Source organism: Python bivittatus, unplaced genomic scaffold, assembly GCF_059951505.1.
Source record: "Python bivittatus isolate LINGU-HERP-01145 unplaced genomic scaffold, Pbiv_v1 ctg000330_np1212, whole genome shotgun sequence".
Taxonomy (NCBI): domain Eukaryota; kingdom Metazoa; phylum Chordata; class Lepidosauria; order Squamata; family Pythonidae; genus Python; species Python bivittatus.
In genome coordinates this window covers 19,018,146-19,040,775 of record NW_028277058.1, presented here as the reverse complement: position 1 = coordinate 19,040,775, position 22,630 = coordinate 19,018,146, and the positions used below count along the sequence as shown (strand labels likewise).

At 36.9% G+C, this 22,630-nt stretch overlaps 1 protein-coding gene across 2 annotated transcripts in view; it reads right to left on the bottom strand.

Moving 5' to 3' along the window:
* Positions 1 to 8,383: 8,383 nt before the first annotated feature.
* The window catches only part of TBK1 (TANK binding kinase 1), a 35,984-nt gene continuing 21,737 nt past the window's right edge, over positions 8,384 to 22,630 (bottom strand). For both annotated transcript variants that reach the window (XM_088141782.1, XM_007433405.3), the window contains exons 12-21: positions 17,539 to 17,640; positions 16,000 to 16,063; positions 15,004 to 15,125; positions 14,577 to 14,653; positions 13,983 to 14,022; positions 12,936 to 13,037; positions 12,751 to 12,847; positions 12,197 to 12,303; positions 11,604 to 11,675; positions 8,384 to 9,138 (exon numbers count right to left, since the gene is read on the bottom strand). In XM_088141782.1, coding sequence (XP_087997908.1) covers positions 9,087 to 9,138; positions 11,604 to 11,675; positions 12,197 to 12,303; positions 12,751 to 12,847; positions 12,936 to 13,037; positions 13,983 to 14,022; positions 14,577 to 14,653; positions 15,004 to 15,125; positions 16,000 to 16,063; positions 17,539 to 17,640 — 835 coding nt within the window. In that variant the 3' untranslated portion in view covers positions 8,384 to 9,086. The remainder of the gene's footprint in view (positions 9,139 to 11,603; positions 11,676 to 12,196; positions 12,304 to 12,750; positions 12,848 to 12,935; positions 13,038 to 13,982; positions 14,023 to 14,576; positions 14,654 to 15,003; positions 15,126 to 15,999; positions 16,064 to 17,538; positions 17,641 to 22,630) is intronic.

The window sequence follows — 22,630 nt, the reverse complement described above, 5'->3', positions numbered from 1 at the left end:
CTTATTGACTGCTAGTCAAATCCTTTCTACACTGATATGCCTATAATGTAGCACACAATCTACCCTTATATATAAAACAAATATAGGTCTTTATACCTGTTTATATGGATGTGTGGTTTGATTTACTAAGGAACTTAGGGTGATGAAGTGACTAGCAGCAAAAGATCCCATGTTTGTGCCTACATGTTGATGATAAAGGCAGCAAAACATCAGAACTTCTCCCTGTTATTGCATCCACAGGGTATTGATCAGAGGAGCTCTTTGAGGAAGCCAGTTATATATCTGGAAGGAGCACCCAAAGCAGCAAGTTGGTGTGGCCTGCTCGAGCAAAACCTCACCTGTAAAATTGCTCATGCTCACTCTAGACTGGACTGCATACTGATGGGGTCTGATGAGGTGATTGGGATGATCTTACAATGTTATCTGGGATTCATTTCAGTTTGTGGGCTCTGAAGAAGTGGATAATGTGCTTTGTGGTACCAGCTCTGCTATCTGTGGGCTGGATCCTTGCCTGGCTTGGCTCCTGCAGATAACACTGATTCAGTTATCAACACTTCTTAGGGAGAAAAACTCCCTCCTGAAGGAGGTTTCTCTAGATCCAGTAATACCGGATAATTACCACCCATTTTCAAACTCCTCTTTGCTGGGAAAGTGATAGAGAGTCTGTTGGAGAAGTAGATTATCAGGACCTCTTTTGGTCTAGGTTCAGGCCTAGGTACAGGACTGAAACTGGGTTGGTCATTCTGATGAATGTTAGGATCTGGAGGAGGCTACTGCAACTCTTTGAGGATAGTACAACTCTTCTGGTCCTTTTAGATCTCTTGGTGGTGACTGACTGTAATGGGTAGAAGGAATAACCCTGAGGAACAGGACGAAGAGCCACAACTAAGACAATGGTCAGATAAAAAAATTCTGAGTCTGGGGCAGAAATGTAATTTGAGAAAGCATCTCAGACAGGATTCTCCCTAGTTCCCATGAAGATTCGGTGTGGGGGAGGGGGAATGTATTCACACTTGCAAGGTTCTGTTATTGTAACCTTGTAGTAAAAGTAGTATTAGCATTCATAACTTTGGTTTCCAGGTTTGGTCTACCTTGGAGGGCTGACATAAATACTCAATCACTGTATCTACTTGACTGCCTTCTTTAGGACTGGGAGCAGGCAACACTGTACTACAGTGATCTGATGCTTTCCTGAGGGGTCAGGACCAATTGGTGGTGGCAGGGGAGTAGTAGTCAACCAAGTGATTACTCCCTTGAGAAGGCTACAGGAGTGGCTGTTTTGTCCCTGCTTTTTAAATATCTATATAAAACTACTAGGAGATTTCATCCTTTGGTTCATAATGAGGCTTCATCAGTATGCTGATGATACTCAGCTATATAGCTACCCTGGCTGGAATTGGAGACGAGATGGCAGTCTTGACTCAGTGCATGGAAGCCGTAGGGGCATGGATGGAAAAATACAAGCTAAAACTGAACTCTTGCAAAATGGTGATGCCATTCATTCCAAAATAATCTGGTTCCCTGTGGCTCCTGTTTTGATTCTGGATAGGGTTGCGCTTTCCCAGAGTAGCACATCTGTGACTTGAGGGTTCTGCTGGACTTTCAGCTACTGCTGGATTTGCAGGTGGAGACCACGGCTAGAAGAACCATTGCACAACTTTGGCAACAGCTCCTAGCTGAGGCTAGGATATTTTGATGCACTTGATAGGTATGGTGCTATTTCTGAAGACAGCTTGGAAGCTGCAGTCCCTGCAAAATGGGTGAGAGCTTCCACTGCCACATAACACCAAGCCTTAACAGCTGCATGGGCTTCTAATGAGATGTTTGGATTCAGTTCTAAGTGCCGGATTCAACCTCTAAAGATTTACGTAGCTTCGCTCTGAGGTATCTCCTGGGTTGCCTCTTTCAGTTAGAACTGTCCACCCCATCACTCACCCCGGAAGGAATGCTCAAAGTACCCCCCCATTTGTGAAATTTTGGGGGGTAGAGACAGTGTTTCTCCATTGTAGCCTCTTCCTTCTGGAATATATTCTTTCCTTTAGAGATGAGGTTAATAGTTTCACAGCTTTTTGCTCTCATTTAGAAGGGCCATTAAAACAGTGCTCAGATATGATGGTCACCACTGAGACTGCCTTGGGTGGGAATTTTATGGTATACCGTTTTTTTTCTTTTTAGCAGGATTATGATTTTTTTTTTTTTACTGTTTTACTTTAAATCACTTGGAGTCAGTTTGGAATGTAGTGGTATATAAAAAGTTGCAAATATATTTGCACAAAAAAAGGAACTATTGGACAAAAAGCTCTATTTTGTTGTAAGACAATTACATGGTCATTTCATTTTGAGCTGCCATTTATAGGATTAATATTTTTTATTAAGTTTCCTTCATTTTTCTATGACAGAAAGCTTCAGCCAAATCAGAATACAATGTTTCATTTGAATATCAGTAATGTGGGATGGAATGTACTGAGGGCTGAATGTGCCAGTTGAGTAGTTTTATTTATTTATTACAGTACAACCATTTGTACACTGTGCAATTTCAAGACTCTGGCGGTTTACACAGTAAAATACAATACAAAAATACAATGCATATAGCAACCTTCTGGTTAAAATCCATACCATTCAGTAACCTTAAAACATATAAACTAAAACCAAGAAGTCCAAAAATCTACAACAGAAAGCAAAAAAGGCACCCCAAAGGCAGGCCAGCAATATTTAAATACCCATCAAAATAAGGTTGTTTTTGCAACTTTACAAAGTGCACCCAAGGCAGAGTAAATACACCTCATGAGGATAAACTATTTTAAAATGCATATTGAACACCTGATGTTTCCAGCCAATGAAGAGATGCCTTGGAAGGCTAAGCCAATGCTGGCATTAATTCCTTAGCAGACTTAAGAATCTTTGAAATGGCCATGATAAGAGCCAGTTAATAAGGCAAATTTCAGTAATGTCACCAATTATTTGGGAGCTGGTTTAGAGAGAAAACTAAATACAAGGGACAGCATGGAAGTAATACTATAGATTAAAAGGACAAATAAGGTGCCCATGTGGTTCATGAAGGTCTATCCAGTCTTTAAGGACAGGTTGTAAGAGATCCCAAGGCTGCAGGGAAAAGAATGGGTCAATCACTGAACACAGTTCCTTCCCTCCAAGGAATCTATGACATGGTTTTGCTGTAACTCTACTCCATGACAGAGACCAAGTGATATGCCATTCTCATCTTGATGCATCACAAAGTTCACAACTGAAATAAACTGTACTACATAAAATGTCTTAATTATATTTCACATACTGGGTCGATATTTCTTAAAAGTTATTTGTTATGCTGCTTGCAGGGAGCTTAGAATGATCCACACCATTCCACTCTCCTTTATCCCATAAATCTAGAAAGTGAAATTGTGAACTGTACTGCTTCACAAAAATGAGCATTTTGGTTGCAGAAATTAGTTGAGAAAGGAGAATGGAAAAACCAGTTCCAGAGCGGCAGAAGATCAGCAACAGATAAACATTGGCTCTCTGGCAACTGTTATAATGATCATTGGCATTCTTTTTTCCCCCTTCATTTTGAAAGCTTTGTAGGTGTCATGTTATAAACATGAAAGGCCGAAAAAAAAAAGTTTCTAAGCCCCCCACCCCCCAAATAATAATTTAAGCACTGCCTTGTCTTTACATTCAGGTCTCTTTTTTACTTTGCTTTTTTCAGTAATAGTTAGATGAAAGCACACTACAGTAGTTCAAGAGTCAGTCCTTAAAGGGCTGAGAAATAACTCCATAAGCTTGGCATGTCAACCAAGCTTTCCTCATTTGTAATTTAAACACTTCTACTTGTTATTACTTGTAATCATATGATAATTATCCTGTTCTTTCTAGTAAAATCTTCTATTGCTTCTTATTCTTGCAACCAAATACAGTATTACACCCAATTCTGCAACTTTACAATCTTGCTATCTTCATCTCTCTTGCAGCTCTTGTTTATTTTCATATAATAAGCTTTTGCTCTCCACCATAATGTCGCACTGGTTCTTCTTTCCATGAAAACACCCTCTGCTTTGCTTTTGAGCAGCAAAGTAGTGATGAAGAAGATTTGAAACAGGTTTTTATACTGAAGGATCATGAATTCTGGTGCTCAAAAATAAAAAAATAAATCTGCATCAGTGGAGCCTGGGTTTCTAGTTTTTTAAAAAAGCAGATTCTGCAAGTCTTAGCTTTTTCTTTCCATTGTACTGTGTGTATGGGAAGGGAGAAGTATGATGGAATGTATACCCTGATATTTTTAAAAAAGAATTATCTTCTCTCTGCACTATAAAAATTATCAAGAATAAAAAAAGGAAAAGCGATTTTCCCCCTTTCAATGTGTGAGAACCATTTCACCCATGTCACCCCATAGCAAATATACTGTTGTCAGACAGTCTTAATACCAGCAATCTGTAAAGCCCAACTAGAGAGGGTTGGTGGATGTGAGTGGGGAAGGGGAAAGCCCCAAAATCTTTTACAGCATTAGAAAGCTCCCATTTTTGGACTATTCAGTTCTGAACAGCAGCAATCCTCTTGCCCAGGATGGGAAAACACTGCAAGTTCCCACTTGCACAATTTAACAAATGCTAACAAAGCTATAGCCTTAAGCACGCTTGCAGGGAAATAAGTCACTTTGAAAAGTTGGTCCATGATGGTTGCAAATAAAATGGTTCCACTCACACTATATAGCAATCAACATCTGCTAGCCCGAAATCATAACCTGGGGGAGATGCAGGAAATGCTCCTGTGTGACAGCATGAAAATATGTCACCTGATTAAAGAAATACAAAGAAATGAATCATATGGGCTCATTTGGGCAAGTAATATTAATCTATTCATTAAATTTTCAGACTCTCTGAAACTAAAATTATACTTCACCTAAGATACAAAAAATATTATTTGTTTTAAATACACATACAAAACACATCCCTTCCTTGCAGGAAAAAGGGACACGAATGAGATGCTCTTTGTCCCACCACCTGTAGGATTGCTTGTTGCTTAGAAATTATTTGTAAAATATCTATGGTTCAATGTGTGTGGAAACAGTTTCTTAATTAGTTTTAGATGGATTAATTGTGCAACAGTGCAGCAGAAGATATACCGTAGTATAAAAAATGGCAGTGAAGAAATAAAGTGAAAACCGTAGGAAAGGAATGGCAAAGGAGAGGCATTCCAGAACATTTAATGCAGGGTTGCTATTTGTTTCACGTGGCTAGAAAATAAGAAAAAGACGTATTTGCCCCACGTTGTCAGCTACTTTATAAATGAAACCGAGGTGTATATTTGTACAAGCCACCATCCTACTCCTAATCTGAAAATAAACCCCACTGAACTCAGGCGTCTGGATGGGCAGCTCTAGGACTGCAGCACGGGCTGACTGTCCCCCGTCCTCCCTTCAGGGCTCAGAGCCAGGCGAGCTGCGTTTGTGTCCGGGGAGGCGCAGCGCCCTCCACCCAGTCAGGACCAGCGCGGAGAGGCAGGCGTGGGCAAAGCGGGGGGAAACGGGAGGTCGTCTGCGGGGAGAAAGCGGGAAAGGGCGGGCTGACTCACCCGCGCACCGGTAGCTAGCCGAGAAGGTGTAGCGGCGGCAGAGGTCGCACCACGTCCGCAGCCCTTCGGCAAGGCTGAACCGGTGCGGCCGCCTCAGCTGGGGCGAGCGCCCTTGCTGGGACTCAAACACAGTCCGAGCGTGACGGGACCGGAGCGCTGCCCGTCGTCGGCGACCGAGCGGCAAAGACAGCAGCGGCTGCGGCTCCTTCTGAGGGCGCCCGAAGCGCTCCCAAGGCCGGGGGGCGAGGGCCCGCGGCGCTTTCATCGCCGGCGCTCGCCCCGTCTCGCCTCTTGGGCTGGGCGCAGTCCCCGCCATGGTGGATACAGGCTGAGCGACTTCAGGAGCTGGCCCAGAAGCGTCGCCCTTCCTCCCTCTCTTGGGACAGCCCCAAGGCGCCCGTTCACGGTGTCCTCCGAGCGCCCTTCGCCAGCCAAAGCAGGATAGGCGGTGGGGCGTCCCACGCGAGAAGAAATTCAAGGTGGAAGCACCAAGAAGTTGCTACTTCAGGTTGCTCCTTCCTTAATAGCTGGCACTCTGGCTATCTCAGCTGCTTAACGTGGGTTACCTGTGCACGAGGCTATCGAATGGAGCAGTTTTTAATCCACAGGGGAGGGAACAGTACTCAAATTACAAAGTAGGTGCAGAGGGACATCTTTACAGTATCTGCAGGCGACAATTTTACATAGACAGTGGAGTTTTTACACCACATGAATTGTCTAAAAAAAGGGAGATGTCCTCTTCTCTACATTTCAGATAGTGAAAGTGGGAGTATTTAAGTCAGGTTGTTCTGAACACATTTATTGCATTTGTTTCAGAGAAAATCAGTTGAAATTCCACATTTTCAGCTGTGCCATGATTAGTCAACCAGACCCCAACTTTGTGGCTAAAGCTTATGGCAGCAGATATAGCAGAATGATTAAATGGATTTTGCCAGCACACTTCTATGCATGTTTTCTTAAATCTCACTTTGTTCAGATAAGAGAATTGCATCCTAGAGAAAGAAATTGCATCTTTGGAGAAAGAAGAAACGATAAAAAATGGTTTACTCTCAAATATACTTCATTGCAACACAAAGCTGACAGTCATAAATGCATTAAATATTGAACACTAATAGGCACATTAGAATATGGCTATTCTTAAGCTTCATACTTCTCCAAATTCTGCAATGCAATTTTCCGTATCAACAAGAAATGTGTATTAGGATAACTTGTGATTAAAATTAAAATGAAATTTCTTGCAATGAAGTGAAGAATGATGTGGAAGTTTAACAAAACATATGTTAGTTCATGGAAAAGAGAAATAGGACAATTAAAAACTGATCAGTACACCCCCAGTTGGGAGTTATTGCAAGTAATGCAGTAGGAAATTAAGAAAGCATTTTGATTGAGGAAATTACAAACCCTTGAAATTCTTGAATAAAAGGTTACCATTCCACAGATTTGGCACATACTCTGTATCTTTCCGGGCTACAGAATACTGTATATGTAAACTCCAATTTTAAAGCTTCTCTTCTTTATACTTAGTAATTTGAGTGAGCTCCTTAACATTAATTATGCATAATAACATTCCTTTTGTATTTTTTTTTAAGACTGAAACCACAGATCAAGTAGCATGTATTGTATTTATGCAAAGGAATCATATATTGTGCTTTACAACATATAATAACTACAGTAGGAATTGGGAATACTGCAATATACTATTATAATAAAAAACTGCTCCTATTTTAAAATTGCATTTTGAGTCATTATGTTCAAGTCATTATATTCAGTATCTGGTCTGAATATAATGGAAATACAAATACCTTACACAGAAATAACATTCATTCAGCTTTTTTAGTTTGAAGAAAACAGAAATGTGAAAAGAGGTGTATTTTTTACTTCCCTAATTTTAGTACACTAAAATAATTAATAATCCCCAGAACCATTACTGATGGAATTAAGAACAGTGAACATTAAAATATAATGGAAAATATTAAATACTGAGTAAGGAACAGCTTAGTGTAGTGGTTAAGGTGCTGGCCTAGAAACTAGGAGACTGAGAGATCTAGGCCATCCTTAGGCATGAAAGCGGCTGGGTGACTTTGGGCCAGTTACACTCTCTCTCCCAACCTATCTCACAGGATTGTTGTTGTGGGGAAAACAGGAGGTGGGAGCATTATGTTTGCTGCTGAGGGAGAGAGGGAGAGAGAAATAAAAAAGTGGGATAAAACAACAACAACAACAGGAGGAGGAGGAGAAGAAAGGATCTGCAGTAATGAAACTGAATGCAGATGAAATGCATATCTATGTAGAAATCAGGTTCTCTGTTTTGCTTTTTATATAAGCTCCACTGAAAGAAACTGAGATGTGCATGAAAGCTGAAAGCCACCTAATTCTGAAATAGTATCAGATTAGCTTGTCTGTTCCAGGAGTGATTCAAAACAAACAGAGAACACCAGTCTTGCTTCCCTGACAAACAGGAAAACAAATTATCACTGAAGTCAACAGGATGTCATTAGCTTGGTTTAGTTGGCTGCAGGTATTAAGCACTGGAAATGAAACTTTGAATGTTATTGTGGGCTGGATTCAGACCTAGTCAGAATCAACTCCTACAAGACTGATTAAACTCCCAGTAATTCCAGTGGATTAGTTATAAGCATGTCTAAGCATGCCATCAGGATCCAACTCTGTATGTTGGGCAACTGCATAAATGTATTTGTTCAAACTTCTGTAACTGTTTTATTTAAGTTGGTCAAGCATTTTAATATTACTTTAATAAAAAGGAAACAATGTTCTACTATTTTATTAGAATGTGTGAATGATTGAAATCAATATATGCTCTGTACCAAAACTGTTTATTTTGAATTTGCATGTTTTGATGTTAGGGTTAGGATTTAAAATTATATTTAAAAACATATACAAACATTTTAACAATGAAGATTAACACGATTCACTGAATTTGAAACATGGTGTTGTCTTAAAGAAAGGTTACAATTTTGCAGTTCACTTGTGATTTAGCAAATGAAGGTTGAATTTAGCTCTAAGTGCCAATTAGGAAAATTACAATTTTAATAAGGTATCAACACATTCAAAATAGGCATGGTTTAAAAATCCAAAAATATTTCTGTCACTGGTGACAAATATCTATTCACAATAAAATGGGCAATTCTAGATTATCATTACTGACATATTCATTATTAAGGTGATTTAAAGGAAACCCACATCACCTTTTAAAGAATAGCACAGTTCGAAAGGCCACAATTTTTCCAGGAACACTTACAAAAACAAAACAAGAACTTTTGAAATTATGTCAGTGTGCTCACCACAATATACAGCTACAGACATTTTTACAGGGAAAATCTTGATGTCATGGAAAATGTTAAGACTACTTTTAACATTACCAAAACAAAAAGTCTACATATTTACAGTATATACATATTTACATATTTTTGTTAAATACTGAGGGAAATGCAAATAGAGAATATTCTTTTTGCAAATAAATGTTCTTGCTGTGCAAAGTCAGTAAAGCGTATAATATATAGCTACATACAATCTACATTTCGTGGGCCACCATCCATTGTCAAAGCACCAAACCTAAATAAAAAAACATAACTCAGTTATTCCCAACAGGTAACACTATGCTAAATATTATATAACTTCGCTTTTAGACTAACCATTTAGAGATGTAACCACAATTTAAAAACACAATAACACAGTGTGTGAAGTTTTAAATGGATGTATTTGATTAGAAGGAGATTCAATAGAATTCTCTCTAGGAAAGTAATGTCTAAGGTGATGCAAAGTTTTTAAAGAAATAAAATGCTTTCAAATGGTACAGAGATGTGGAGATTTGATGGATTTTCCGCCATTTCTTCTGTTTACGTATGGACAAAGTTGGGAAAAAGAGTTGTTTGATGGGCTCCCACAAATTCCCAGATACTGTCATAAGTAGAATGCCCATGACTGTTACCACTTCAACAAACCTTGCCTATTAAAGGCAAGGATCTGGCAGGGAGAGGGGCAGTGCGGCTGCTCTGCTGTTTGCTTTCACTCTCTGCTAAAATTTATTCAGGAAGGTGTTTTTTTTTTAAAATCTATCTTGCCTTTCCTTGGGCAATATTCTATCTTTCCATCAATCCATATGTTTTATTGCTATTCTTCCTTGAGTTTCAATCTATTTGATCTATGGTACAGGTTCTGTATTTTGCCTGCTTGCACTTCTTTAGCTCTCAGTCCTCCCTTTTTATTCTTCCCACCTCTGAACAATTTTAAAAATAAGCCATCCTGTTCTGCTATTTGTCTGTTTTGTCTTAGGCTGAATGTGTCTGAAATAGTGTACTTGCATATAACACAGAATATTTCTTTATATCAGTATATTATATATGTAACAGAGATAACATACATCTCAGACTTTTTTTTAAAATAAAAGTTGTACATACAATTTGTGCAAGAGTTACTGAAGAGGCTAACATTACCAGTGAACTGGCAGCCTAGAAATGCATTTAGTCAGAGAATGGCACATCCTCTGAATTTTAGCAAGAACTTATATTTTAAAAAGCGGCTGTTGTCATTATTTAGAATCTGACCCATTCTGGATTCATTGTTTATGAAATTACTAGGAGACTTTACCCTCTTTTAGGTCTGACATATGATTTACAGACTGTTCTTCTTCCATGAACAGCCTAATGTGAATGCAAACAAAACAAGACAACCTGCTGGTATCAAATGAGCGTGTAGAGCTTGTTAAGTAATCTTGCAGGTATTCAGAATTACAATTCTGATAGGCACAGCAATGATTATGCGCAATAGGCACAGATTACGAGAATTGCAATTTTGGAGAATCTCAGGTTGCCTATCCTGGGGCTACAAGCTCACTTAATTCAACCCACTGTTTCTTTGCATCTCTACTGAACTACCTGTAGAAGAAAACTATTCTGAATGTCATGCAGAAATACTCCTACTCTGACCAAACACGAACAACACTTGCTCAAGTGCGTGGGGAAACTCCAAATTCCTCTAAGTCTTTTCCCACAGGCATAATTCCCACCCAACTCTCTCCCCATGTGGTTCTGCATTCCATTCAGATAATTCCCTTGAAATATGACTTCACAGTTCTCCGGATGTATGCTATAGTGTAGCATGGCTAATTACAGACATAGCTAAAGACCACCACCACAAGTGTAGCAGTGTTTTTTTTTTCTTTAGCAAATAATGGAAAACACCACTAGCTGTGGTTTCTTTGTTTCTCCATATAAAAGTGTCTTCAGGAATGATTTTGGGGTATTCGTGTCTAGAAGAAAGCCACACTGTGGAATAATCCTACCACAATAAATAATACAGAAAATAGCAGATTAATTCATACATGAAGCAATTCTTAAACCTGTACTTATAAAAGCTGAATATACCAACAAGCCAATGATAAATCAAGCTTTTATAGGGAGATGAGTGAGCAAATGATGTTTTCTCTTGGTTTTGAATCTATTTATAATTCTGTCCCTTCAAAGAATTAACATAGTATCATGAATACAAATTGATGGAAAACCTAACAATCAAAATATGTTCATGACTTGCATTTAAAGAATCCACAGTGACCAAATAATGTCTTAGTTAGATATTCACTAGCAGTTACAAAAGCAATTTATGCAAACAGTTGAATTTTTTAAATCTGAATTTCTAAAAATGTATCTAAAAACTGATACCCTTTCTGAATAATGACAAAACTAACCCTCTTCTATCATGCTGCTAAATGTATGAGATTCACTACTATATGGTGTTAACAGAGGAGTGTAGAAGTAAATTACCTATCTTCTTTCTCGCTGGGATGCTTTTTACATGGGAAAGATTCAAATGATCAGCCCAGTAGTTTCAAAAATGGATTTGCAGTATAGGGGAAGTAAAATACTGTTTTGAAATACTGATTCTGGAGAGCAATTTATATACAAGTAAAAAGTTCAGCATGTGCATAAGACATTTTCAGAAGCTGTATATTTCGTGGCTTGCTCAATGAAGCCACTTAGTATGTGACATTCTAAATAAAGTTTATTGATGTACCCACTGACCTTTCTAAAAGATGATTATTTTCAGCTAATTCTTTAACAACACCCTCCATTTCTTCTTTCAGTTTCTTCATACTATAAGTAAGTAAGTAAATAAATATATAAATGTTAAAATGATTATAGAATGTTTCTGGCATTATTCACTGAACATTATAATAGAAGCACTTTAGGAAAAGCAGGTATGAAAGAAATAAATGCACAGGTAGAATGGTGTTGTTTTTTTTGGAACCATAATATCTGAACCATTATCCTTATTCAGCTGAATGTTACTATTAAAATGTGGCTATGGACAGGGCTAGGTATTTATTTAATACTTTTATTCTTCTGCAAGATGACAGAACTGAACAGGGAGGATACATCCAATTCTCTACTAATTGTAGGGGGGGAAACCCAGGTATCTAAGGCAGCCGAACTTCTCTTTCTGCAATGCAAATTAATCTGGTAACTATAATAGATAACAAATTAAATTAGTGAACAGACTTTCTTGAGAAAGAACATCTGAAACTGGTGAGATCAACCAGTTTAAGTTTTAGCATAATTATAATTAGGAAGAAGGCATATCAAAGTTCCCTATTTGTTCAAGTAAAAATTCTTACCCAAGAGTCATTTCCACCAAGGTGTTTGAACTTGGATAAACTGGATTACTTGTATGTTTGATCCCACTGGAAACAGCAAACATCTTATGGGGCAAAGTTTCTTGTAACTGCAATGAATGCATCAATCCACGTAAATTACAAAACCAAATATTACAAACATATATTTCAATGATCACTAGATTTGAAGGAAATAAATTGGTATTCTACCTTGGTGACACCCATTAATTAGATTACTATTTTTTTACACACTCCATTAATACGAATGATGATCCCAATCACGTGTTACAGGAGTCTCCAAACAAATTGCTCATCCCCCAGATTACATTATAGAAATGCAGTGCAATAATGACTGGGGCTATTTTTCCATATTAGAATACTGCAAAATGTTTCTTTGCTTTAACATTTCTTAAAACAAAAGATGAGTGAAGTTATCAAGATAGTATTAGAGTCTGTTATGCATATAATAAAAATTCAAGGTGCAGTGGAAGAGGCACATGACGTAATATCATTGTACTCTCTAAATATTACTATAGAATAATTAAGGAGAATTTCACCTCATTTACATAGTCCTGGTATTTGGACACCTCTTCTTCAATATCAAAACATAGTTTTCTAAGAGCTAGTAACTGTTTCCTCAAATGGAGCATTTTTCTGTAAAGAAATACAATTTATATAATGCTTTTGTTAATATGTGCTGCTGTAATAATGTTAAATGCTACTCAAAAAAGGAGTAACTTACCCCATCCAATCCTCTGCCTTGTCTAAGAAAGTTTCATATTTGCTGACACATTCTTCCTTGAACAGAGTCATGGCTTTTGTGGCATGCAGAAACAGTTTCTGCCTGTAACACACAGAAATAAGAATCAGAATGCTTCGAGGTACTGAATTCTCCCATCTTACTTGGGAGTTTAGAAACCTATAGAACAGGGATATAGCTAAAGTTCAGGAAAGAGGAAACATTTCAGTAATAAGCCCTTCATGTATATTTAGAAAATATATCAGGGGAATATAGTCAAGTAACATATTTTAGTATCTTGTATATTCTGTTCTTTTCACGATAATTCAGCATTAATGCAAATTATAGTAGCACTGCTTTATTTTGAATGGACTCATCATAATGGGTAGGCTCTAAATTGCTTCTTTACTATGAACTACTGTAACCTTCAAGACTGATAGATCGAGCCCTTCTCAACTACACATAAAGTATAAATAACAAATACATGAAGAATGGTGTGCATGGTAACTGCCCTAAAACTCTCAAACAAACAAAAAGCCTAAAGAACTTTTTAATCCTTTTCCTGTTTGGTTGGATGCTTTAAAATGTTAGGTACTTAATTTCCAGTTATACAATTCTTAATCATTGTGTTTAAGTTTATTACCAATCTAGCATTTAATAAATCTTGATGTACATGAGGTTTCTAGACCTTCAGAGTTGCAGAGCCACCAGCTGGTTCTTCAATGGCTGATTTGTATTTTTTGCCATAATTCTTTCTAAAAAACTGTAATTATGAGGCCTAGATTTGCACAATACAGAAGACCCATTCCAATCTCTGCATACATCAACAGACGCGCACATTGCTTGTTGTGTATTTTATATGGACACAGTCTAAATGACTGTTAAGACAGTGCACACGGAGCAGCACACAGAGCAAGCCAAAGCTGCCCCCTGCCCCCTCATCCCTACCTTCCCAGAACTTATGTCCCCTGATTACATTGATGAAGACGGGAAACAAAGAAACCACAATACACTGCAAACATAAAATTCTTATAAAATAAATGGACTTACTTGTCAAATTTGTGAATTTGTTCTTCATTATAAGGAAGTCCTAAAGAAGAAACCATTTAAATCAGATTGGGTAGCCAAGTAATCTTTTTCAAGCAATTAAACTGTCCTTAAGTGCCAGCAAGTTGGTGTCAACTCTTAGTGGCTACATAGACAGACTTTTTCCAAGATGATCTGTTCTCAACCTGGACTTTTAGGGCTCTCAATAGTGCATTCACTGCTGTTATAATATAATCCATCCACTTTGCTGGTGATTGTCGTCTTCTCTTTCCTTCCACCTTTCCCAGCATTATGAACTTCTCAAGAGACTGGGTCTCCCCATAATGTGCCCCAAAGACGATAGTTTGAGCCTGGTCATTTATGCTTCAAGTGAGAATTCTGGATCGATTTGTTCTATGACCATTTGTTTGTTTTCCTGACTATCCATGATATTCTCAATAGTCTTCTTTATTAGAATTGCACTTTTTCTACTCAATTTTTAAAAAACTTTTCTCATTGCTTTCAGAATTTCTGCCCATCAAGTGAATCCAGAGATTTACAAATTTTTGTAATTAACTGAAGCTAAACTAAAAACAAAAAGTGTTTAAAAACACTTACTTCTTTCTGCTTTGTCTTTTTTGAATTGATAATAAATATCTGTTATGGAACTCAGTAGGACTTGTAACCTTTCTGGGCTATAAGAAAATAGAATAAAATAAAGATATAAAGATTAATGCTGTTGTGCAGTGCTTCGGATTCAAAGGCAAAGGATGACTTTAAGCTCTTGGGGCATGAATTTGGCACTTGTTTGCAACTTAAAACAAACATTTATTTTCCCAGAAACATACAACAGCTGTGGAGGGTAGCTACATAATCCCAGGAAAAGGTACAGCTCCTTTAAGAAGTTTCAAACTTGTTTCCTTGTATGTTCCAAAGCACCATTTTGCCTTCTAATTGGAAATGCTGCTCTGTCCTAAACACCAACTCATGCCAGGATTTAAAAGCTTAAATAATAGATTAAAAACTCAATGTGAATTCTACTTACTTTCTGTCTTTTGGATGTGTACCATCCTGGTTGGTCCAACTGTCAGATAGTATGCCGCTAGGAGAAAGTTTGTTTTTGATATCCTGAAGACTGGTCTCTATTGTTCCCTGAGAACTAGAAAGCTACAAAAATACAACAAATATATATCAAAAATATGGTTCTTGTACAACTTAACAGAAAACTATAATTTGCAACATGTACAACAAGAAATCCCAGGAACTAGAAAAAGCTGAAAATAGGACTATTGCCAGAGGCCAGCAACACAACCCTATCTTGTAAAAACTAAATAACCTATTATAGAAGTCAAATTACTTCAAAAATAATTTCATTGGAAAAAAGAATTTCTATGGTACCTAAAAATCTGTGTCTACTATGTGTTAATTGTAAATAATTATATTTGATTAATTTTCCTGCACTGTTACTATATTTCTAGTGCTATACATTTTGTTTGTAGGGGAATCTGTATGTGCTTTGGGAATCAATATAGTTATACATGTTATAAATATGCAATAAGTTATAAGCATAAAAATGGGAGCTGGAAAAATTATAATTTCAAAAAGTGATATGACTTAAGGAGTCATCTATTAAACCACACTATGTAATACTAGTGACACTAGATACTGCTAACTGAATGATACTAGACAATAGTAATAGATTCTACTGTTTCAATATCTATAGGTTTAGAGATAATGAACATTCATTTGTTTCACATTTTTTAATGTTTCTATATATGTGAACATCTATGCAAGGTATGGATGGTATTTTCCATGTGTACTGTATTGCTTACATGGCAAATTAGACATTCGAAATTTGCATAAGTGCTATAAATAATACATTATTATTGCTATTTCCAAGAAAAATACAAATGTGTGTAAACAGGTTTAACAAACAAACTTATTGAAGTCAAAAACATTTCCTTTGCAAGTAAATTTCAGTACACCTGAAATTTGGAAGAAACCCTATTGAGTGCTACAATATTGCAATACTAAGTTTTACCAGTAACAGTTTTGAGTGTATGTCTGAAATTTCATCCACTTCGGACGGTGCCAGATTTTGATATCTGTTCACAGAAAGAGAAGACAAACACAAAATAAATGAACAGTGGTTTATAATTTTATTATAATCATTTTTTTAAAAAATGTAACATTCTTAAATAACATTATTCTGGATCCAACTGAAAACTTACTTTTAAGTACAAAAAATATATGAACTTACTAGTATTATTTAAAAAGTCTTGCTCTAGTGATATGTGGCTCTAATTAAGTAATAAAAAAATCTGTGGAGAAATTCCAGTAGACATAAACAGCAGTTTTGCTGAACAATAGTTCCACATTTTATGCTAGCAGTTTAATCATTGTGTTACTGAAATAATATCTGCCATGTGATCTATTCTGCTCTTCTCTGGCTCAGGTTTCCCTGGTTGACAAAGCTTCCAGAACACAAACAAATAAGACATAAATGGCTGGATTCCATGTGATGATCATGTTACACTGATGCCATTTAGTTTCAAAGCTTTTTCTATAAATTATGTCAGGAGGCAATCTTGTGTCTTCCAAATACTCCGATTTCAACTTCAATAACTATGACCAGGATTTGTAGTACAAAACAATTATGTAAACATGGCTGTTACAGAAGTAAAACAAAACAAAACAAAATAATCTACTTTGTCAAAATATACTCAAAATAATTGTTTCTATGAACTAGGTTACATTAGATATCAGATCAAAACAGATTTACCACACAAAGAACACTATAGTTGTTATGGAAACATCATGCGTTATGACCCACTGCAAATACACATATGCACATACAAACATTGGGGAGATGGGCTGGAGGTTCACATGTATGCTCATAGATCCTCCAACTTAGAATTATTTGTGGAGAAATGCTCCATGAGGCCTCCTTTAGCCCAGGGCCAGATACTAGGACATCATGGTGTGTTGCCTAGAGCTGTAAAATATTGCCACAATAAATAATAATAATAATTAGTTGTCATCCAGAGAAGGGCAACAAGGATGAACTAGAAACGAAGTCCTTTGAGAGACTGAAGGAACTGCCCATATTTAACTTGAAAAGAAAAGACCAAGAAGGATATGACAGCACTCTTTAAATATCTGAAAGAATGTCACACAGAAGGTTAAGATCTTTTCTCTACATTACCATGGTGTAAGAGAAGGGAAAATGGAATTAAGTTACAGGAATGCAGAATCTAACTGAACATTCAGAAAAAAAGTATCAACAATTTAATAGTGAATACCAGTTTGACAGCGGAACCAATTATCCAGACAGATGGCATGCTTTCTATTAGATGTGTTTGTATTTGAGCTGAGGCTGGACCAACATCTTTTGAGAATGATTTATTTTGGATTCTTGCATTGAACAGAGGGCTGGATGGCCTCCATGGGCCCTTCCAACCATACAATTCTGGGATACTATTCTTACTTTATAATCAATTAGCTAATACTGCATTTGTGTAGTTAAGAGTAGCACTCCAGTTTTCTTGCCTTGAAAAGTAGATGACTGCAGTGTACTTACATTTTCATAGCTTTTTCTGTATTTCTGTTGCAAAATTCCAGCTTGATAACAACCTCTGTCTTTTTGTGAAATGTTTCACTGTAATCTTCTTTGATGATTTCACTGGAAAACATAGCAATTGAATCAATACACATGGAGATGAAACATCATGAAAGTTTTTCTTGGTCTTGTGGAAAAATTAAAATGCTTATCACCAGTCTCTAGAGGACGGGGGAAGGAGTAATAAGAATTCAGCAAAGATCCAAGTGACCTACAGACCACCTAGAACAATCTCTTGCTCAGTGGGATTGGAGCTAATCTCCAACAAATGAATGTCCAATTGCTGTACGACACCTCCATTGTACTATTCTACACAGACTGTTTTATTACTTAACCACTCTTAATAACAGGAAATTATTTTGAATATTCACCTTGAATTTCATTTTAGTTTTAATTTCTTGCCCCTTGTCCCAAACCCAGTTTCAAGAGATAACAGATCTGTCATCTTTCACAGATGATATACCTTTGGAGGTTTGTTTGTTTTTTTTACTTCCATAGGGTTAAAGAGAGGCTTTCTTTAGTTAGAGTGCATTCTTTCCTTTTGGCTACTATAGGTGCTTCATGGAAAGATTTACATTCTTTTTTTTATTAGGATAAATAGTCTTGTATATTCAGCAAAAAAGGCAAAGGCTTGGACTTTTTATTCATCTTTAAGAAACAAGAGAAAAGAAATTCTTTTTTATTTATTTTTTTTCCTGGCGAATCTGAGCTTGGTTTTTTGATACTGGAATGTGGCTATGGGAACTGTGTGATCTCTGCTTTGTTTTCTTACTTAATTGGCCCTGATCGGAGAGGAATTTTAAACAAGATAAAGAGAGTTTCCCCCTTTCACTATTTACTTTGGACAGAATGTAATCTGTATTTTTGACACTAGAGAGCGCTATTTACCATGGCTATTAAGAGAGCAAACTGCAGGGATGAGTGTTTCAAGATTATGTTTCAAAACTTTGCAGAAAAAATAATTCAGTCACTGGAGGATAAATGTGATAATTTGAACAACAAACTTGATGCTAAATTAAATGAGCCTGCTATTGATGTGAGGCAAGTTGAACACAAGTTGGATATTTTGGAGAATAATATGGATAATAAAGATATGGAAGAAGAAAGAAAGATGGATATCTTACTGGATCTTAAAGAAAAAGAATCTTATTTTGGACTTACAGTTACTTTGGATCACCCTAATGATGATATTGTGTTGGATTTACAAAAAGAATGTTTTAAATCACTGAGAGACAAAGAGAACTTATTGAAATGGTTCCTGAAAGAAGAAGACAAGGAGAAAATAATAAAGATTCCCCTTGTGGAGCACTGTTTGCTAGGTTTAAGGAATGAACTCTCTAAAAGTAAACAGAACTTGGATCAGTTTAATGGCAACACTGTTTTGGATCTACAAAAAGAAGATCTTAAACTACTAAAAGATAAAGAGAATTTATTGTTCCTGAAAGAAGACGACAAGGATAAACTAATAAAGACTCAATATGCGAAGTACTATCTGTTAGGATTAAAGAATGAACCTCTTAAAAGTAAACAGAAAGTGTATGAAGTAAATCTGTTTGATTATGCTTAAAACATAGGCTGTGGTTTCTGATAGATTAATGGTAATTTTTTGGGACCAGAACTGTATGATGATGTTATTAAGATCACTGTTGCTTAATAGTAGTCAAAATGAATATAGGTTGTGACTCCTGATAGTTATTAGAGGGGTTTCTTGTTGATTAGGACTGAATGGGGAAGTTACTAGGACTATATAAGGGAATGTTGGGAAATATGAGTGATATGAAAGTGCTTTCTATTATCTTTGGGAAGGGATGATGGTATATGATAATACTAGTGAGATTTTTATATGCACATAATGACAAAAACACAGATATTTAGGATTGGACATTAATGGTAGTGGCAGAGACGGTGGCATAATGTATTGAAATTAAAAAGTGGGGGTTAGCCTTGCTTCTGTTTGGAAATTGCTTTTGGTTTTCTTTTTTTGCTTGGGATTGCAAAATGCCATGCTGGCTTGGCTTGGGGTTTTGATAGTTATTAGATTTTAGGATTTGGAGAAGTATTTTGTATTAGTTATATTTTTAGAGTAAAACATGTATGTATTCTATATTTGTATCTGCAACAAAGAAAGTTGGAAGTCACCTTTCTCTTTTCTTTTTCCTTTCTGCACTTTTAACTCTTTTTTCCTGAACTTTTCTTTTTCTTTGTTTTTTCTATCTCCTTATATTTTATTCTTTATTGAAAATGAATAAAGCTTCTTTTTAAAAAATGCCATCCTACATGTAGAAACAGGTATAGTTTCTTTGGATGCTAGGGCATGGTTTCTTCTTCGTATCTTCTGCTTAATTTTACTTCCTATAGGTTTAGCCCCATTAGTATTTAGATATCACTTTAAATCATCATAGCTTAAAAAAAGCCTTAGGTAAAATGCAATTGCTGGGCTTCTCTATGGAAAGTCTGTGCTCATTAGTTTTTGATAATGCTAGAACGGCCCTTAAACAATGAATCTGGGATGTAGATCTCCATACAACTTTAAGTAAGGGGCTGCATCCGAATATTTCTCATTTTCTCCCAGAAGGTTCGCTGCAGCCTCCTATTTATCATCCATTACAATTCTGAAATTTCATAAGGCTTTCACCTTAGCCAGGATGGGAGCTTTGCCTTCAGCAGTCCTTTTTTGGACTTTTTAAGGGTGCTCCTGTGCACCTTTAGTTGCATCCATGTGGTGATGGCTCTACAGAAACTCTCAGCCATATGCTGCTTTATTGCTCTCTCTATAAGGATTCTAGACAGACCCATATATATATCCAATCGGTAGGAAATGTGATTTTTATTTAATGTTGCTTCTATCGGACAAGGACTCAAAAATATCTGACCAAGTTGCCCAGTTTTGTGCTACCATCTGTATGATACACCACACCACTACCCAGGTTTGGAATTTTTTACAATAGTATTTTATTTTGTTTTTAGTATTTTTATTCTTACTATTTTAGACCCTATTAGTTACTGTTTTTCTGTTATATTTATGTATGTACAGTACTGTGCAAAAATTTTAGGCAGGTGTGAAAAGATGCTGTAAAGTAAGAATGCTTTCAAAAATATATATAATTGTTTATGTTTATCAATTTACAAAATGCAAAGTGAGCAAACAGAATAAAAATCTAAATCAAATCAATATTTGGTGTGACTACCCTTTGGCTTCAAACCAGCATCAATTCTTACACTTGCACACTTTGTACACTTGCACAAAGTCAGGGATCTTGTAGGATTAGAGTCAGGTGTATGATTAACTAAATATACTAAGTAGGTGCTAATGAACATCAATTTCATATGTAGGTTGAAACACAGTCATTAACTGAAACAGAAACAGCTGTGTAGGAGGCGTAAAACTGGATGAGGAACAACCAAACACTGCTACTAAGGTGAGGTTGTGGAAGGGAGTTTCATGTCACAGGTCATACACCATGGCAAGACAGCACAGCAACAAGACAAGAGGTAGTTCTACTGCATCAGCAAGGTCTCTCCCAGGCAAAAATTTCAAAGCTGACTGGGGTTTCAAGATGTGCTGTTCAAGCTCTTTTGAAGAAGCACAAAGAAATGGGCAACATTGAGGACCGTAGATGCAGTGGTCGCCCAAGGAAACTTAATGCAGCAGATGGAAGACACATCATGCTTACTTCCCTTCGACATTGGAAGATGTCCAGCAGTGCCAGCAGCACAGAACTGGCGTAAGTCAGTGGGACCCAGGTACACCCATCTACTGTCCGGAGAAGTCTGGCCAGAAGTGGTCTTCATGGAAGAACTGTGGCCAAAAAGCCATACCTTAGCCATCCAAAGTGGAAACAAGGCTAAGCGACTCAACTATGCAGGAAAACATATGAACTGGAGTGCATAAAAATGACAGCAGGTGCTCTGGACTGATGAATCAAAATTTGAAATATTTGGCTGTAGCAGGAGGCAGTTTGTTCACCGAAGGGCTGGAGAGCAGTACAATGTCTGCAGGCAACAGTGAAGCATGGTGGGGGTTCCTTGCAAGTTTGGGGCTGCATTTCTGCCAATGGAGTTGGAGATTTGGTCAGGATCAATGGTGTCCTCAGTGCTGAGAAATACAGGCAGATACTTATCCATCATGCCATCCCATCAGGGAGGTGTGTGATTGACCCCAAATTTATTCTGCAGCAGGACAACGACCCCAAACATACAGCCAATGTCATTAAGAACTATCTTCAGTGTAAAGAAGAACAAGGAGTCCTGGAAGTGATGGTCTGGGCCCCCCAGAGCCCTGATCTCAACATCATTGAGTCTGTTTGGGATTACATGAAGAGACAGAAGGATTTGAGGCAGCCTACATCCACAGGAGATCTGTGGTTAGTTTTCCAAGATGTTTGGAACAACCTACCTGCGAGTTCCTTCACAAACTGTGTGCAAGTGTATCTAGAAGAATTGAGGCTGTTTTGAAGGCAAAGTGTGGTCACACCAAATATTTGATTTAGATTTTTCTCCTGTTTGCTCATTTTGCATTTTGATAAACATAAGCAATTACAATATATATTTTTGAAAGCATTCTTACTTTACAGCATTTTTTCACACCTGCCTAAAACTTTTGCACAGTACTATATGTATGTATTAGGAAGTAATACTGTTATTATTAGATATTTTGACCGTATCTGGCCTAAGGGCTGTAATAAACTTGATTGATTGATACTATTAAATATGATAAATAAAATTGCCCTTATTGTTTCCTATTTCTGCTCTTAATAGACATGTTACCAAGTAAATGCAATTATGCAAAATAATGTAGACTTTTTGGGAAAAAATTACATATTTCTGAAAAAGTAAAATGCTCTAAATTGGGAATGAGGAGTCTTTTTTTAATTTTAAAGGCTACCTCAGTTATAGAGAGGGGCATCCGAGGCTGCATGTCCACAGTGAATGGAGCCGAAGTCCAAAATCTCTTCCTTTATGTGCACACACAGAAGCTACCAAAGAAGCTCCTTCTTCAATGTTGCGGCAACTTAAAGAAGAAGCTGTTTCTTGGGGAACCATTACTTAAAAT